Raw genomic sequence first — 20,086 nt, 5'->3', positions numbered from 1 at the left:
AGAAGCGCATCAACAAATCCCTTCGTACCTTAATCCGCCTCACAAAGCTGCTCAACAGGGGCGCTCTTGTGAGTTGTCTCATAAAAAAATACATGTATGATAACCGAGACAAAGAAATCGGTCATGAGGCCTCCCCCCGGTTTGGAAGCCCGTGTGCACAGCACTCATTGCATATTGAACACATGGATTCGGTCCTGCCTTTCATTCTGAAACTTGTTACGTGTACGTGCCTTGTATGTGACAACGGTAATATCTGTGTTGCGATTGGTGTTATCGTAGGTCAGTGTTGGATTAACGCTTATACCTGATTGCCTCTGCATCTGTCAGACTGTGGTGACTGTGCGTCACGTTATTAATGGACTATCTTACCATTAAAAATTAATGCAAACCACTTTATTAGTACTTCTTAGCAAGATATCAATGTTTTTACGAACAGATATTTTATTTTAATGGGTTATATGTGGAAATAATTTTTGGAAACCTGTCGCCTTTGACATCTTAATTAGGCAGGTAGATACTTATCGTTATCATTAAGGTTACGTTGAAGTAACGAAAGCGACTTCTAAACATATCCAGATAATACATACCTATATGTTCATAAGGTTATGTGTCTGTATGGAAAAGCTTAGCGAGGCGCGACTTTTACATTTTTTAAATACATAACGTTAGATTTTTGGAAAAGCTTAGCGAGGTTTAGCGACTTTTACATGTTTTATTTTTTTTAATGTATAACGTTAGATTTTTGGAAAAGCTTAGCGAGGCGTGACTTTTACATGTTTTACATTTTTTCTAATGTATAACATTAGATTTTTGAAAAACTTGGCGAGGCGCGATTTTTAAATGTTTTACATTTTTTCTAATGTTTAACGTTAGATTTTTACGTTCATGCTCTTTGAAAACAATAGGTAAAACTCCAAGGGGTATATACTCTTAGTATCGCCTTGGTGAAAGACAACCATTCAGAATAAGGTTGCCAGCTCTGAATAGCCCGGTCCTTTCCAACCAATCTCTTTCGCGTCTCCTTCACTTCCTTAATCCCGTCAGCCTCACAATAAAGGCACCTACCCAAACAATGGGTATTATCTTTGTTTGTTTTTATTCTAGGAAAAATATTACTATAGTGAAGGTATTTTTTCTTTATAAGGAATAAATTTTCCATAAAGATTTAAATTGTGCCATTTTCGATTTGCAGCCAAAACGAAATTTATTTATTTATTTATTTTCACATATACGGCACAACATGTGCCATTCACATACTAAATTACAGAGAATAGTACAGCAACATAAGGAATGCAACAATATAAATGTAAGTATAACGGTATAATCAGTAAATAGTAGTAAGGTTAAAAGTATGAAAAAAGAGACATAAATAAAATATAAGTAGCAATCTGTAGTATAGTATTAAGTCAAAGTAAGACATTATATGTAATAATCTACAATAAAGTAGTATAAGCAAGAATGAAGGGCTTATAAAATGTCTGAAAAGCAATAAGAGTTTGTAAAAAATAAAATAAAATTTTTTAGAAAGGTACCTATAAACTATTAGAAAATGAAAAGAATAAAATATATACTATTATAATATGAAAAGGAAACAAAAGGTATAAACTATTAGAAAGGTATAAACTATTAGAAAATGAAAAGAATAAAATATATACTATTATAATATGAAAAGGAAACAAAAGTAATAAATGGGAGAATCGCGTGTATAATAATAATGTGCGACACTGCTTGACAGTCCGATAAAGTTTTACATAGTACCTATGATGACTATGATAATATATAATGCACTGATATCAGCTTCTACCTATCGAGTACTAGTAGTTTTTAATCTGAAGTACATAAACATTATGATGGTATGGTATTATTCGACAATTTTTGTTTTATGCATCTTTTATATGATAATAGACAATCAGCGTGATCGATGTTGGAATATTCATTGCCTAATCTGTGCAAGCGATGTATTATTGAATTTTGTTCTGCGTTAGTTCCAGTATTGTTGCAATAATAAGGTGACTTGAGTCTAGTTTGTCTACAGGGAACATGGTAGTTTATCAACGAAGTTAATTCAGGGGAGTCAAACCGGTGATTGATTATTTTAAATAAAAAAATAGATCATTAAGTATTCTTCTATGTTTTAACGATAAGAGATGCATTAATTGTAATAATGGATCGTAATCAATGTCGTCAGAGGGAATTCCTAATTTGAAGTTAATTGTTCTGAGAAATTTATGTTGGATTCTTTCAATGGAGTTTGCATAGTTTTTGTAGGAAGGGTTCCATATAGACGAATTATATTCTAATTGACTTCTGATTAGAGTTGTATAAAGTAATTTTAATGTATGGATATTTTTGAAATCTTTAGATATTCTAGTAATGAAGCCCAACATTTTCATTGCTTTACTAGTAATGACATTTATGTGATTATTAAATGATAATTTACTATCAAAGATTATACCGAGGTCCCTAATTTCAGGTACAGATAATAAAATGTGGTTGTTCAGTGTATAACTATATTTGATGGGGTTTTTTATTCTGAAAAAACTCATAATTTGACATTTTTTAATATTGAGTGTAAGTTTGTTAATGGAACACCACTCTGCAAATTTTTTGAAATTGGATTGTAGGGACAAACAGTCATTGATATTTTTAATGATTTTAAATATTTTCATATCATCAGCAAATAATAATATGTGAACATCAGAGAAAATAGAAGTGACATCGTTTATAAACAGTATAAATAATATTGGTCCTAAGTGTGAACCCTGAGGCACACCGCTAGTGGCTTCGAATTCGTAAGACAAGTGTTCTTTGATACATACAGTCAGTATACGTTTTGATAAGTAATCCTTAATCCAGTGTAATAGTTTACCACTTATTCCAAGTTTTGACAATTTATTTATAAGGATTTTATGACAAACCTTGTCGAACGCTTTACTAAAATCCGTATAAATTGAGTCGACTTGTTGCCTGTTAGCGAGAGCACATGAGATAAAGTTTTCGTATAGTGTAAGATTAGTTAGAGTAGATCGGCCAGAGACAAAACCGTGTTGAAAAGAAGAAATATTAAATTTTACACAAGAACATATTTTATGAAGAATTAACTTTTCAAAAACTTTCGGTATCGACGATTGTATGCATATCGGTCTGTAATTTTCAACAAAAGACTTGTCTCCGCTTTTAAATATTGGAGTAAGAAAGCTGTTTTTCCATATTTGCGGGAACTTACCCGATGAAAGTGATTGTTTAAAGAGTAGGTATAGTGGGTAAGAGACGCTACCTGCACAGTTTTTAAGGAATATGGGGGGAATTTTATCTGGTCTTGAGCAACATTTAGGTTCCAGTAGTTTAATACAAGCCGCTATGTCTTTAATTTCAATATTAATCTGGGATAATTCTAAATTTATATCTGACTCGAAGTTTGGAATTGGTTCGTTAGGTATATCCGCTTCATACACATCTTTAAAAAAATCTGCAAATAAATTGACAATTTCATTAATTTTACAGGAAGTTTTCTGTTTATGGTGCATAGTTTCAGGTATTCCAAGATTATTGTTATTTAGTGATTTATAATACTTAAAAAAATGTTTTACATTATTTCCAATTGAAAGTTCAACATTATTAATATAATTCTTGTAACAAATGTTCGATAGTTTATTGCAATTTTTTCGTAGCATGCTGAAATTTGAATAATCAGAAATGTTTTTAGTATCTTTGTAAATTGTATGTGCTATCTTCTTTTCAATTACTAGGTTAATGAGGTCCTTGTTGAACCAGCTAGGGAAATTAGAGGATGATTTAAAGCTGATTGGGACAAAAGTTTCAATGGCTTTATACAAGTGGTCATAAAAGGCTTTAATATTTCCATCGAGGTCACATCCCTCTAGTATAGACCAGTCAACGTTATATAGATAATCACGTATTGTGGCATAATTGGCTTTATTAAAGTTTGGATACTGGGTCTTAGTTTCAAGTTGGTATTTCATAGGGCTACATAATATAACAATGTCTAAAGGTGGGTGATGGGAGTCGGGTGCAAGAATCAAATCCAGTGACTCATCAACCTTAGTGGCCATGTCAGTACAAAAAACAAGATCTAGTAATCTGTTATTGACATTTTTTACATTTTCTAATTGATTAAGGTTAAGGAAATCACATAAATTGACAATTTTTTTTTCTGTTTCGGATAAGGTTGAGTTTTGAGAATCAGTAGAATTATCGCAGGTGCCCCAGTGGATTTTGGGTAAATTGTAATCGCCGATGATAGTGATTTTACTATTTGGAAATTTGTACGACAATTGGTCTATATCCTCTTTGTATACACTTATATCCGACGATGGCGGAACGTAAACACTGCCAATGATATTTTTTTGGTTTTTACCGTTTAATAAGATGTAAACTTGTTCCACATTACAGTTTTTGGTTTTCAGAAGTTTTGAGCAATGCACCTTGTTGACGGCTATCATGACGCCGCCGCCTCTAGACTTAGAGCTGGTATGTTGACTTCTGTCAGCCCGGTAAACGTGATGGTGGGGAAGTCCAAGCTCAGCTGTGTTGATAGATGGTTCTAGCCAGGTTTCTGTTAGTATGATTATGTCGTGGTGCAGAGTTGGGGCATGTATTTTGAAGTCCTTTAGTTTTGTTTTTATTCCTCTGATGTTTTGGTAGTAGCATTTCAGTTGGAAATTATTGTGTCGTTTTTTGGAATGTTCGTTATTAATCGTAAATTCGGCAGTGTTGACGTCATGCAGGGCGACGATGGTGACAACTTCTCAACAGACATTAGCGTTTTCCATGTCATAATGACGTTGTAGCCAGTTGCAACCGTTTTGGAATGTGCGGTTTTAGATCGTTTTAAAAGTCAATAATATGAAAAAAAAATTATATATTGTTAATACAATGACCAGAATTAGAAAACAAAACTTTAAATCTTCAACACATTTTTAACGTTATTCATAGTTTGAAACTACCCTATTTTGTAGTCTTACTGGCTATCGGAAGAATGGGAACTCTGAAAAAAAAATACACAACGAATAAATCCATTTTTTAATGAACGTATATATGCATATGCATGTCCCATTTTTTCTGATTTTTGTCACCCTGTGGAGGGTTAGTTGGTGAATCAATAATAACTCATTTGGCACAAGCGTTGTTTGGCACGCAATTTTACGATATCATTTAAGTTCACAAATCAAGGAAAATAATGGACAAGCCCCCGCATGCCAAATTTCTACCGTTTTATAACATATTTCCCTTGAACGCTTTTAAATTTTTATGTTCGTAAAAAAATATATATTATTTTTGAAAATCTACGTTTGGAGAGCTGAAACCGTAATTATAGTTAAGTTAAAAAAAAGGATACTCCAAAAATTATTAAAAAACTCACTTTGTTTTGTTATTTAATATGTTTTAAAAATAAAAACAAACATCTTTAAATTCATCTTTAAAAGCAAAGTAGTTCATAGATTTTCACTCTCTATTAAACGGTTCCATGATAACTCAACACAGTGACAATTCAACACACCTTTAAAAAGTGATATAAAGTCATTAGAAACGATGAAAAAATATTAAAAATTTAAACCTAACCTAACCTACTTAACCCAGTTAATAAAGTTTTTGTTTCATCACTTTCCATGACTTTATATAACTTTTTAAAAATGTGATGAATTATCATTTTGATGAGCCATACTAAACGAGTCGTGTTTTGTTAATCATTTTCATATTTTTCGCAATTACTGTTGTTTTTTTTAATATTAGCGCCCTCCCTCTAACTTTCGAATTTAAACATCTCCCTTTCAAATTACCTTCTCCTTGTTATTATTCATACAAAGGACACACCGCTGTGTTTAATCGCAGTGCGTGCTAAACTTTAGCTCCAATATCTACACGTGAATTCTAAATAGGGCCTGCAATCAAGTTGTAAATTTCAAAATTAAATGATCGATTATTTTAATTGATCAAATTTATTCCAGTTTCAAAATATTTCTAAATAGAACACATATATTCAAATTCAAACCTGTTTAAACAGTAATAATTGTGACAGTAATAATTGATTTTCGTTTTATTTTTGACACCAAAAAACATTATTTCGAAAATAGATAAATCGAATATAATTTTTTTGGATAAATCGAATATCATTTTGGGACCATTTTTTTAAAGGTTTTAACTGACATTTTTGAAGTTCACATCAGTGAAGTGTTAAATCTTCAGTAAAACCAATAAAAAATATATATGTGTTTTAAAATACGTACATTTATAAAAATAGATGTATTTTATTGTTTCCGTGTTTATTTTTTAAATCTATTTCTTCATGATAAAATTCATCATTTAATTATATCTCTAGTTTCTCAGTAATACTATAATGTCATAGCAAAAACTATTTTTATCATTGACGTATTATTTTTAGATGAGACATGAAACGAAAAAAATAGGTTCCGCTTTTTGACGTCCAACTGACCTCCAACTCTCCCAACGCTGTAACTAAAACTACCGATTCCGATCTACGTGCACCGCTTATCGCGTTCTAATAGTGGAACAAGTTTTGACGAGATATTAGTGTGCAGTAGCGAATCTAATTGTATATAATCTATGTTGATAGTACATTTTCTTATACTATGTAATATGTACTTTATATTTTAAAAATATGTAATCTCACAATTTCGTTTGCATATCGATTTCATTGTGATTCCGCGGAAAAATTTTAAAGGGTTCTATTTTTTGACATGCGAATGTGAGAAGTAGAACCAGTAGCCACGCTCTTCTTAGCTCCGTGATAAGCTTATTAAAAATGCTAAAACTGCATTAGGTAGATATTTATCATAATAACAAGGTGCCGAGAGTCGTGACCATTTTAATTTTAAGGTTGTATTAAAAACACCCACTTTTGACCTTGTTCCCTTTTAAAAACTTGAAATATAAATATTATTGTCTTATTCGCTTCTATCGGTGAATAGATTCTCGTAATTTATTACATAAGTTCGGCCCTTGGATCAACAAGGTTCTTGTTTGCTGCCAACTGCCAATTTAATGGAACTGAGAAAAAACAAATTACATTTATGTAAAAAACTGAATATGCAGGCCGTATTTTTTACATTAACCCCATACAGGAGGCCGTGAATATAAAATAACTTCCCTCAAGGCCATGGCACTTGAGGGATGCTTTGTGGAGGGTCTTTTTTAAGGAAAGTAAAGAAAGAAAGTTCTGGGAAGGTAAAAGGTATGAGGGTTGGGTAGGAATCTATGAATCAGTGTGTCCAGGAGTGACGGACATATGAATATGTCCCTCCCAGTGCGGCACAAGGTGATGGGTCGAGATACCAGTTGTATAGGTCAAAGGGTCTCCTCAAACCAACCTCTCCCGATCCGGTTCGGTGAGCAGGCGTATCTTGAAAACACCTCACCCGATTAACCCGGGCACCCCTGCTAAATCACCAAACGTAAAGAACCTCTTAGGGTGGCCTACGGCAGGGATGCTGGTTATCAAATAACTGGTCCCCGGGGCGGCGGTACCAACACCCGCTACCCAAATTGTAGTCTAAAACACTCTTTAAGTTTAAGAATATTCCATGCAAAAACATGGCATTTAGCAATAAAATAATAATTAAAATAGCAAAATAAAATAACAGGTTCCTATAACCGAGTTTACTTATGCAACAGGGTTATATCTTATTTAAACTTGTTGTTTTGGCAAGCGTAACGTGTAAAAAAAATTCAATTGCACTAAGTTCGTCATATTATTCACTTTATCATGAAAAAAAATCGGTTGTCAAACTTAGAACATTAATATCCCAGCTTTATACAAATGGTAGATAGAACCTTGTGGTTCCGAGGGAACAATTTACATCTGCAAAATCAGTCAGGAATGTTACAAGACTTGTCAAGATGAAAACTGAGATATTTTATTTCTGCAAAATCAAAAATATCACACATTTCAAATATAGAATAAAAATAATCGCATCACAAAATATGTAGGTAGCATTTCAAGCAACGTCGCGTATAGGTACATGTTCAAAATCATTTTAAACAGATCCTTGATTGCGTAGTGGTGTACCAACTTGATTTATAAAAAGGAAATTTATTTAATAATAATTTTTTAGATAGAAGAAACGAAACAAAGAACGAGTCTAAATTTAAATAGAATTGAAATACGTTGCTACTCACCCAGTATTTTTGCGGGGTAAGAGGGGACTGTGGGCGGGTGTTCCAAAATATTCGAAAACTGTAAACAAATACATTCAAAGGTGTACTCTTAAAAGTGTTTTTTTTTTACCTAATACACTTTTTGTATATAATTGTTTATTTATATTAAATTTGTAAATTTTTCTCTAAAAACAAACATAATATGGTAGCCGGCGCTTTGGTCGCAATCAAATGATCGCAATCTTATGATCGTAATCAAATGATCGCAATCAAATTATCGTAATCTAATGATCGCAATCAAATAATCGTAATCAAATGATCGCAATCAAATTATCGTAATCTAATGATCGCAATCAAATTATATTAATGATCGTAATCAAATGACGAAAGATCGTAATTATCATTTGATCGTAAGCGCATTTGATCGGAAACTACCATTTGATCAAATTATTTGCTTAAAATTGTAGCGGTTACGTCACCGCTCCTAGGGTCATCATATCATAACCAGACTGCACGAGTTAAAAAGCTGAGACAGCAATCAGTCTTACGAAACTTCAATTAAAATATCGGTACCGCAATTCGTAAACTGCTGATATGAGAATTTTTGCATACAGGGTGATGCAAATGCTCATACATACATCGACTTTCTAGCTAAAAACATGGGTAAATTTATCCACATCCAAACAAAAACCCCAAAAGAACATAACTAGAATACTCCTTTCTAAAAACATAGAGCATCACTCTTATCGGCTACCAGAGGATAAACCTTTGAAAGTTGTGATCAGGGGTATCCCTGAAGATATCCCCACAGACGAGGTCAAGCGAGAGCTTGCCCTCAAAAATTACCCGGTCACTTCTGTGCACCGTATGAAATCGGGTCGGTCCCGTCAGCCAATCCCGCTAGTTCTGGTTAACTTGACGAAAAATGAAGATTCAAAGCGAATATTTACCGATTTACAAACTGTTCTCCACCTACGTATCCAAGTAGAATCATTGCGTAATAAAACTAGGATGGGGAAATGCTTCCGTTGCCAGACACATGGCCACTCGGCAAACTGCTGCCATGGCCAGGAGCACTGCGTGAAATGCGCAGAGCCCCACAGGTCCTAGGATTGTAAAAAACCGAGAGACACCCCAGCAAAGTGTGCCCTCTGCGAGGGTCCTCACACAGCTAACTACAAGGGTTGTCCAGCCAGACCCCAACATAACCTAATGTATAACAGAAATAGGAACTACATTTACCAAAATCATCCCAAGAGGAACCAACGCAATGATTATCGTCGTGATTACCGACGTTATCAAGACCTCTCCATCCCCCAGCCACAACCTCAGCATCAAAGCGAATACACTAATCCAGGACCTAAAATTAACAATAACACGCATGTCAACCAGCCTACCCACCTCGCCCCCTCAACCTCGACTTCACAATCTTGACCTGCACAAACTTTTTTCAAAAATCGCAACTCCCATCAGAAAAACCGGCTCCCCAAAACCCCGGCATTCAGCCAACAATTCCGGCTCGAACGCCGACCAGAGACCCCTCAAACCTCCCAAAGTACCCTTCCGCCCCCTCCCCCTCCCCAATTCTCAAAATCCGAGGCTAGCCAAATACAAACCCTCATCGAAAGAGTTACGGAGCTCCAATTCCTCATACAAAATGCCGCCAAAGAGCTAAGTTCTATACAGACATACATTAAGAATCACAATGGCTAGAAAACGTGTCAATAAATCAAATTTACAAACAGCGTACTGGGACGCCAATGGCACAGTACTAGCATACTGCGAAGAAATCATAGAATTTCTCCATGATTACAACCTAGACGTATTTCTTATAAATGAAACGTGGCTAAAACCATCACGCAATCTAAGAATACCAAACTATAACGTATTCCGCGACGACAGAACCGCCACAAAAGGAGGCGGCCTGCTATCTTTGTAAAAAGTAACATTGACCACTGTCCAGCTCATTCCTTTTCTAACGATAACATTGAATCCACCGCGGATAAAATCAATACTTCTTCTGGCCCACTTAAATTCATATCTGTATATAGTCCTCCCAAACGTCACTTGATTCCTTCAGAACTAGACTCACTCCTCTCAGAAAATGTCCCCACTATTATAGCCGGTGACTTGAATGCAAAACACGGCTCCTGGCACAGCCAAAACGATAACAAAAAAGGTAGAGACCTTGCAAAATACTCTCTATCAAATCCAATCGTCATAGACGCTCCGGACCTGCCCACACTTTATTCTCCAAATGGCAGGCCGGATATTATCGATATTGTCATACTAAAAGATACGTCTCACGTATACTCCCTAAGAGTACTGTGCGATCTCGCATCCGACCACAATCCTGTTCTTCTAACACTAATTCCTAATTCCACATTTACAGAGTGGAAGATACTACCAGTATCGCCCTGGTGTAAGACCACCATTCAGAATTGAAACGTTGCTCCAAATGGCTTTAGCCGTGTTTAGTGACTAGATCTGAATAGCCAGGTACTTCCCCACCTTCCTCTTTCCCTTCCCCACTTACCTTCAGCCTCACAACATCCCCCAATTGGGGATGCCATAGTCTCACTGGCTCCAGACGGGAGCAGTTGGGACTCTTGTGAGGTATTCACTATAAAAAAAAAAAAACTAATAGGTGGTTCGAATCCACTGGTCCCATACAAGCCAACTCGTAAAAAATTAAATGGCCAAAACTAATAGAGTTATTAAATTCAACTACGACAGTGCCAACTACTGTTCCTGACGAAGCCAATGTTAACACAGCCACTTCTAATTTAATAGATTCAATAAAATCATGCATCAACAAGGCATCCGTTGATATTCCCAACGACACAAGTCGTCACGGAAGATCAAAGATCTCATTAGGGAAAAAAATCTTATTCGGAAAGAATGGCAAAAAAGTTGCAATCCCATAGTAAAAATGCATTATAACCGACTATCCCGTGAAGTCAGGGATGAACTAAATGAATTTAGCAACGAACGTTGGCATGAGTATATATCGTCCCTTGAAAACGACAGAGCAGCGTACTGGAAGCTCTCCAAAACTCTCAGACGTCCAAAGACCAGAATATCTCCTCTTCGAGGCCCAAACGGAGTAGTATACTCTACTGCAGACAAGGCAGAAGCCTTTGCAGATATCTTTGAAGCCCAATTTATCCCAATAATCGATCATGATGACCCAGCCTTCGTTTCGATGGTGGATTCAAAAGTAGCTTCAATTTTAAATACAGAATCTGATGACTTGCCAATCAAATTCTCAACACCCAAGGAAATCAAAAAGATAATTAACGCTCGCAAGATAAAAAAAAAGCAGCCGGTCCAGACGGCATATCAAATAAAGTAGTAAAATGTCTCCCAATTAAAGGCATCTGCGCCCTAACAGCCATTTACAATGCGTCACTACGACTTAATTGCTTTCCTAAAGCATTTAAACATGCAAATTTAATTCTTATACCAGATTTTCAACACGTCTTCCGACCGGGACATTCTTCAGTCCATCAATTTCTTCGCGTAGTCGAACACATAACAGAAGGTTTCAACATAAACAAACAAACGGCAATCCTTACGTTCGAGAGAGTATGGCATTACGGTTTACTATATAAAATGTATCTTATGGGCTTTTCCAAAGCGTCAATTAAAATGATATTCAGCTATCTTTCAGAGCGTACTTTTCAAATACAATTGGAGGACATACTATCCTCAATACGTCCGCTAAAAGCCGGTGTGCCCCAAGGCAAATAATTCAATATCAGCACTCTACCCGATGCTAGGTAAAAATATTCGACTATCAGCAGACAATAAATTACTTATATACAAGACGACCATAAGGTCGGGCTTTACATACGCTTTACCCATTTGGGGACACGCAGCTCACACACACTTAAATAAATTACAAGCCCTGCAAAACAAAGCCATTCGATTAATATTGAATGCGCTGAAGTGGATCAGGGTTAACACTCTCCATAAAGACACAAACATTCCTCTGATAAAGGATCTAATTGTTTCACACTCGGAAAAATTCTATGCCGGCCTAGCCGGACATGAAAATCCAACCATTAATACTCTCGCTCAATACAGCGAGAATGAAATTACGAAACATAAAAGACCTAAGGTAATCCTCAGCAAGAAGTAGGCAATTAAGTATATACAAATAAATAAATCCTGTCCCAAGTCGCAGTATAGTTTTAAGTTTCATTTTACACCACCCAATAAAATCATTTTATTTTTATTTTTTATTATTGATACATTATTTTACAGTATTTCATATCTTAATTCAGTAATGTTGGCCTCACTGGGTTATTTACCCGTGCTGAAGCCCCCATTTTAAAATATACGAATTTATACATTTAAACAAAAAACAACATTAAAATAAAGATAAATTTAAACTAAAAATAAAGATTAGAAATTAAAATTTAATTTTCACACTAAAATAAAAATATTAAAAGAGAATGGAAATCGGCATTTATAATGATTTATGTGTTTGTGCGTGTTGCGTGTTTTATATTTTTTTTTTGTGTTGCGTGTATATGTTTTATTCTTTTATGTTATAGAATTTTGGAAATATTGTCTTTTTTGTTCTTTAATCCATTTTTTTTATTTTGTGCTTGAATTTATTTTTATTTTCCTCAATTTTTGTTTCAAGTGGAAGACTGTTGAATGCTTTAATAGCGTGGTATTTATGGTGTCTTTGTCCAAGGGTAGTGTTTACCGTCGGAGTTTTTAGGTTTTTTTTATACGCTTTTCTGACCGGTCTATTAGTGATATTTTGTGTTTGTTGGGGTTTGTTTTTTTGGTCGAAAATGTAGTTTAGTAGAGTTTTAACATATAATTGGCGTATATCAAGTATGTCACAGCTTTTAAATATTTGGTCTGTGTCAGTTAGTTTATGTTTTTTGAGTATTACCTTTAATATCGTTTTCTGTGCGATTTCTATTTGAGCGGTAGCTGCGTTTGTTGCTCCTCCCCAAGCAATTATTATATAACATTCCAAGTAAAGTTTCAATAAAAAATCCAAATTTGCCCTTATGCTAGAGTCAGTAAACTCATTGTGTAGGAACTCTGTCATTAAATAATATCCAAGTCCAGTACATGATCATTCCGCATCGTTCTACTCAACAAGTTCGACGCGACATCATCCCACTCGAGAAGTCCGACTCGGCGTAACGGAGGAATCGGCCATTATGGCCGGTTCCCCCACACGTCACGCTTCGATCCTTCTTCACCTCAACGCCCTGGCCCAGGCTATCATTCCTGGCCAGCGCTAACCTCACGCGCCTAGACCCTGCGACCAGCTCATCGCTGTCTGCGCCTCGGCTCCGCGACCAACGTCGCCAGTCTGTACCTCCCGCTCATCTGCCGACCAGGTCCATCGCACCTTCGGCTACCTCATTCACGCTAAAGTACCCGGAAGACTCCTTGCCTTCATCAGTGCTGAACAAGCCCACGAGTCCGATCTCCATCAACGCGGTGTCGTCCCACTGACCCGCATATCGACCATTCTACCGCAGTCATCGCCGTCTACGCCTGGTGTCATCATCATCATCGATCCAGAGCCATCTCCCAACTGCGCAACTCAACTGATGTATTATAATACTGACTCGCAATAAACGCTGTGACAACAACATCATATTTTATTGTCTCACTACAAATTCCCATACAATCATTTGCTTATTATTCTCCTATTATTATTTTGATTACGATCATTTGAGAGTAACGATAATTTGATTACCAATATTTGATAACGATAATTTGATTACGATCATTTAATTACGATAATTTGATTACGATCGTTTGATTACGATAATTTAATTTCTATCATTTGACCAAGAATATTTGATTACATCATTTGATTAGGAACATTTGAGACTTACGATAATTTAATTACGGTCATTTTGTAAGGGATCATTTTGTTTACGATCATTTTACCTATAACCACATAATATTTATTTATTTTAAATAACACATTATTAAAGAATCTGAATCCCGCACGACGCCGGGCACATGCTCCTAGTCAACCTAGTAAGTAAATTGAACGAATATAAGGTCCCATTCTTATATAGCATACTGGTAAGTAGGTATACACAGAGTTTCGTAAGGTTGCCAACTAACGATTTGTATTATTTGCAGGCGCATTGCAGTCAAAAAATCTCTATGTACGCCGAACGTGGTAGAGTCAGTACTTCTTCGTGTACATTTCTCCCCTTAGCTCTATATTTATATAGTATCTTCGTTGTTGATTAATTACTTGTTTTTTTCAGGTCCCAAAATGCAGCTCTTGGTTGGATGTGTGTGCCTTCTCATTGGAGTGCTGTCGGTGATATGGACCCCGTACGAATTACTGATGAATGAAAGGCTGCGGTTGACGCCAGGTGAATATAGCAATTTCGAAATCATTATAATTTTTTTGAAAAAAAAAAGATTTTTTTTGAAAATTTAAAAATAATTTTTGTAATATTTTGATTATAATATTGATATTTAAATTTTTGAATTTTTAGAATTTTATATTTTTTGTAAAAGCGGGAACTGGTGAATCTACATCATATTTAGAGCGGATTTTGTGGCATAACTTTTCTGTTTTGAGTTTTGGTTTTCGAGCAAATCAAGTCAGAAGTTTTATGTCAAGTTTAAAAAAATCTGTCACTACGGGATTACCGTTTATCAGCTGAATATTGTCATTTAAAATGCGTCAAAAACCCGGCACAATTTTTTTAAAAATCCTTTAGTTGCCGAAAAAAGGAAGAATCTTAAAAAATATCGAAATATGATTTAAGATTTTCACGGCCAAAAGTATTTTTGTTATTAGTTTTTGGGGTATTATGCCGTGTTGCGCTAACTCCTTCTTTAGCCAACGTTTCGGACAGCATTGCAGTGTCCATCATCAGGACACAACCCAACCTCAAATAAGACACATTTAACACAACCTCAAATAAGACATCTGCCCTGATGATGGACACTGCAATGCTGTCCGAAACGTTGGCTAAAGAAGGAGTTAGCGCAACACGGCATAATACCCCAAAAACTAATAACAAAAAAAAAAAAAAAAAAAAAAAAAAAAAAAAAAAAAAAAAAAAAATATCGAAATGTTTAAATGTATAAAATTTTTTTGTGTTCGCTGTGTGATGTGGAATTACCAGTTTCCCCCTTATACCATTAGTTTCCGGACACTGCGTATTTAAATATTTTAGAAATCTTTTTTTTATTTTTAAATTTTAAAATTAATACCATCTTTCCAGAAACAATTTGAAAATTTGCTCTATTAATCGATTAATATGTTATATTTTAGTAGTTACTTGACCTTTCCATTGACCAGTCTTTGTTATTTTCTCTTTATCTACATAGGAAGAGCAATTTGATAATAATTAACCAAAGAAATGCCGTAATCATTGACAAGCTCAATTAAAATAATTGGGTTTTCTATTTGAACTCTATTATTACAAATTTAACGATTGTTTTGGTTCAAAGGTTACTCGATCGAATGGTAATAATATTATAATTTTATGATAAAAAAAATATTCGTAAACAATCAAAACGCATAAATGTCTATCTATGAGGGTAATTGACATGTGTCGGCTCTCTTCCGGTTTCTAAGAAACTCCAGCGCTACGAAAATATACCAGCAGGGACCAGTGCACTAATTCAGAGCACTTCTTTGCCATCTCAAAAGAATCCCATGGCGTAGACTACGCTAATCAAAGAATGCCATAATTACTACCATGGATGTCTTGAAATTTCCCTTGACAGACTTCTGGAGATGAGAAATCATCAAATATCTTGTGTCAATCATATATAGTTGGTATGTTCCATCAGTTCCAATCTTTAGCCATTCTTATCCAGTCCACAGATCTTCTTATTCTCCTCCAATTTCTTCCATGCAGTCAGTCCACTTCTTCCTCAATATTCGCTTGGGTTGCTTCAACTGGGGCACCGTCTTAGCCACGATCTTCGATATCTTGTAACTTTGCATAATATCCACGTGTCCGGTGAATTTCAGTATTCAGGACAAATCTTTCATTCGTTTTGTCCTCAATTTGATTTACGAGATGGTGACTATTTCAATTCTGTAGGATCTGTTTACGTTAAGCTAGAAAATGAAAAATCAAAGTGAAAAATGAAATCAAAAACATAATTGAGCTTGGAACCATTAACAGATTTCGTAGATCCAATAGGCTGTACATGTTGAAAGAATGCCGGATTCATTCAGCAAACATCATGATCAAGTGGGTGTCCCAGTGGAAGTAACTCAGGTGCAGACCAAGAAAGAAGTGGAATGACTGTGTGGAAGAAGATTGAAGGAAGATATGAACTGAAAAGTAGTGGCGAGTAGTGTAGGAGTCCAAATTTGCTAGCTTGGGTCCAAATGTTTGTATAAGTATTTTGCCTACAAAGATTGGTCTTTGGTTTTTTCGGAGTCATGTTTTCATCATCTTTTATTTTATCTCCAGGTCTTCCAGCCTTCGATTGGTGGGCCTCTCCTCCAGATTCCGTTTTGATGAAAATGTATATCTTCAACGTGACCAACTCGGAGAGATTTCTGGCAGGACTGGACGACAAACTGGTTATGGTAGAATATGGACCCATTACATACTTGTAAATATTTAATTACATATTCTTATACAAAAACTGTAAACCACTAACTAACTAACCCTTTCCGTTGGGGTTTATTTTAATAATTTCTGATGAAAGTATTACTGAAATCTCAAATGTTTCTAGAGGGATTCCTCGGGAAGTTACTAATTCATCACCTAGAATGATAACGTCTGGTGCTTACCAATAATTTTAAAGTTGAATAACGTTTAATAAAATTTTCAAAACGTTTAACGTAAAATATTTTGATCGTAAGGTCCTGTTTTTATTAATATAAAATATAAATAACTTACATACGTAGAGATTCCTCTAGAAATATTTGAGGTTTTAGTGATACATTCATCAGAAATAATTAAATTGTGAGCGTCGAGCAAACCCCCGCTATTAGACTCTTATGTCGCCTTAACATAAGCCAACTTAAGTTATTGATCAATATATACAGTGTCTGGAAACACGTAGTACAAACGAGAAACTGGTGAATCTATTTGAAGTCGATTTTGTTGTATAACTTTTTTAAAATTGAGCTTTCGTTTTCGCACAAATCGAGTCCGAAGTCAAAAACATCTCAAAACAATTATTTAATGCCATTGACCCGGCTCTAAAGGTTGTTTTAACTCTTTAGTTAAAGATTTATTTTAGAAAAAAAATGTTTTTACCATAATACTTAAATACCATATTATTATAAATTTAAAATCCCATAATACATAATCTATTTAAAAAAAAACACGTCCTCGTTATGAGTTATTATTGACACATATTCCATGTTTAAGAGGAAGCTACAAGCCAAAAATTTGTATATTCTTGGTATACCTTATATTGTAGGAAATAGGCTTTAAAATCGCTTGACAAACGGAGTCTAGAAACGTTCGATTTCAAACACAAAACTGGTTTTTATTTATTTTGTAAATAATTTTATAAGAAAGCATAAAAGTTAATCAAGTGAAACTGTCACAGATAATCTTAGCTATAATACTGTATTTTTTAAGTTGTTTTCTTTTCGCGTTCATACATTTCTATTGAAAAAAAATATTTTTTAGGAGTTTACAATTATATTTTTTATTGACTAATTTATTATTTTATTTGTATTCTACTCAAGCGAAACGATAGAAAAACCTTCAAATTATCTAAAGCATATTTTTGGTATTCATAATGTACACCAATTCGTATTAATTCGACATTAAGCTTCGCCTTAAATGTAAATCAAGGAAATATTTCAAAACACAAAAGTGGTGGCTTTAAGTAGATTCACAGATCAAAAATTTCTTCAAATTATTATTAAAAACGGTATTGCAGGCCGTTTTCTGATTAAATATTATTAAATTCCTAATATATCGAAACACGTATTCATGCAACTGCATTTGCCTTGACGATATTAGTGAGGAAATGCGAAAATATAACACTTGTCTTGACATCGTGATAATATATTCGTATTTTACAAAAAGTTTTTCAGGAAACCTATCAATTGTTTCCTAAAGGGCCTGCGATCCCGTTTTTAACCGGATTACCAATAATTTGAAGAGATTCTTTATAAATAGCAATAAATTATTTTTCTCTGGTCAATGAAATAAACATTCCTAACACTGCTAAATATGAATCTATAAAGACTAAAAAATTTAAAAAATATATCATTTAATGCGCTTGGTTAGAATCAAATGCGCATATTGTAATGGTTCTACGACATATTTTCGTAATTTTTTAAATATGAACCACTTCTCTTCTACTCTAGTACCAGATTTGAAAATGAGAAGCGAGTTGATTTGTTTGCACACCAATATTCAGATAAGTGCTTAGTTTTGATGAAGTCTGCTGACGTCAAAAGTGACTTCATAAAAGGATAAATCGATAAACCCATATTGATTTAGTGTATTTTAAGAAATATGCAAATTACATAAATGGAAAATTCCTAATCTAATGACGTGTGATTCATATTATTATTTATCTTCACAAATTCACGGTCAAGGAAAGGGCAAGATTATGTTTGTTTTCATGTATTTTTGCATACTTCATCGATTGGTTAGAAAACACGCGTGATAGAAAGCACTTCGCCTTGAACTCTCTGATATTGGAGGTTACATATCATCAGGGTTAAGTGTACCCCGTACCAATTTCAAAGCCTCAGGGTGCGCCGACGTCCTGCCGACGTCAATGGTGTCAGGCCGAAATTACATAGGCGTGAATTTCACTGCCAGAATTTACCCACGGACGGAATTACACATGGAAGAAATTACACATGCAGACGATTACACTTTCTTAAATTTCACCCACTGGAATAACATGAGTCTAAAAAATTTGTTATTTAATAGGTTTCAATTTTAGAGTGTAGGACGTGAATGAACAATTTGAACAGTCACAGAATTTTAAAAATTTATGAAAAATCTAAATTTATATTCAAGTTCTATAACAGTCCTATTCAAGTTGTAACTAATCAAAAACTGCGAAACAACCAACCAGGCTTGAAATACTAAAATATACTTTAATAGAACTTTCACAGAACTTGAATTTGAGCCGTGAAATTGATAAATTGTTCAAATTCTGTGAAAAAAACCGTCCTGAGTGTGTGCTAAATAAATTCCATGTTAAAAAAGTTAGGTTAAGTTAAGTTAGGTTTTTTACATAAAGCAGGAGGAAGTGCAACACGGCATAGTAATCCAAAAATTCACGATAACTATTAAAAAAAAAACCGTGAGGGTGTAATTTTAGCATTTAATTGTAATTCTCTTCATGTGTAATTCGTCCATTTGTTGTTCTAGTATCGTGGTTGGTAAGTGAAATTCACGCCTGTGTAATTTCGTTGTATAAACCTCTTTAACTATTAGCGGTTAGCTAAGAACTCCCAAATTAGTTATTATGCATTGTATTCTGTCTGTCCAGGGCCCAGGGCCTAGGGCCTTATTATGTTTTAATGATAAAAAAATATTAATTTAAAAATAATGCTTCGCAATCTTGACAAGCGATATTTATTATTTAAATAAATTTCATATTGATATTAATATGGTATAGATTGCGTTTATAAGAAGCGTGTTATTTTAAAAGCTGTAGCTTTATTATTTATTATCGTTATTTTTTTTTAATGTTACGCAATACCATATAACAGGTCAATATTATTTCTGTGGACTCGTTTAGAGAACGGAAAGGGTTAACCGTTTTTTACCAGTTAGTAGTTAAGTCGACAAATGTCTCGGGTTTCCAGCTGGCGTCGTGGCTTGAATTCCTCTATCAGCTAAGTCCTCCATCATTGCACAAACAACATTTTCCGCTATAATTATGGTATCAGGGGGAATTTATTCAAATAACGTCAGGTTATTCTCATAGCGGAGTCTTCCTTTTTAAAAACTTTTTTTAAATAATAATTTAA

At 34.5% G+C, this 20,086-nt stretch overlaps 1 protein-coding gene across 1 annotated transcript in view; it reads left to right on the top strand.

Annotated features, from left to right (window-relative positions):
- The window catches only part of LOC149410528 (scavenger receptor class B member 1-like), a 100,983-nt gene that overhangs the window by 67,521 nt on the left and 13,376 nt on the right, over positions 1-20,086 (top strand). Inside the window, exons 3-4 of the mRNA XM_089647848.1 lie at positions 14,406-14,516; positions 16,590-16,734. Of these exons, the coding sequence (XP_089503974.1) occupies positions 14,406-14,516; positions 16,590-16,734 (256 nt within the window). The remainder of the gene's footprint in view (positions 1-14,405; positions 14,517-16,589; positions 16,735-20,086) is intronic.

The sequence above is a fragment of the Hesperophylax consimilis genome, chromosome 27, assembly GCF_061612785.1.
Source record: "Hesperophylax consimilis isolate HC1 chromosome 27, BYU_Hcon_1.0, whole genome shotgun sequence".
NCBI classification, from domain to species: Eukaryota; Metazoa; Arthropoda; class Insecta; order Trichoptera; family Limnephilidae; genus Hesperophylax; species Hesperophylax consimilis.
The sequence above is the reverse complement of the archived record's forward strand: the minus strand, read 5'-3'. Positions and strand labels throughout refer to the sequence as shown.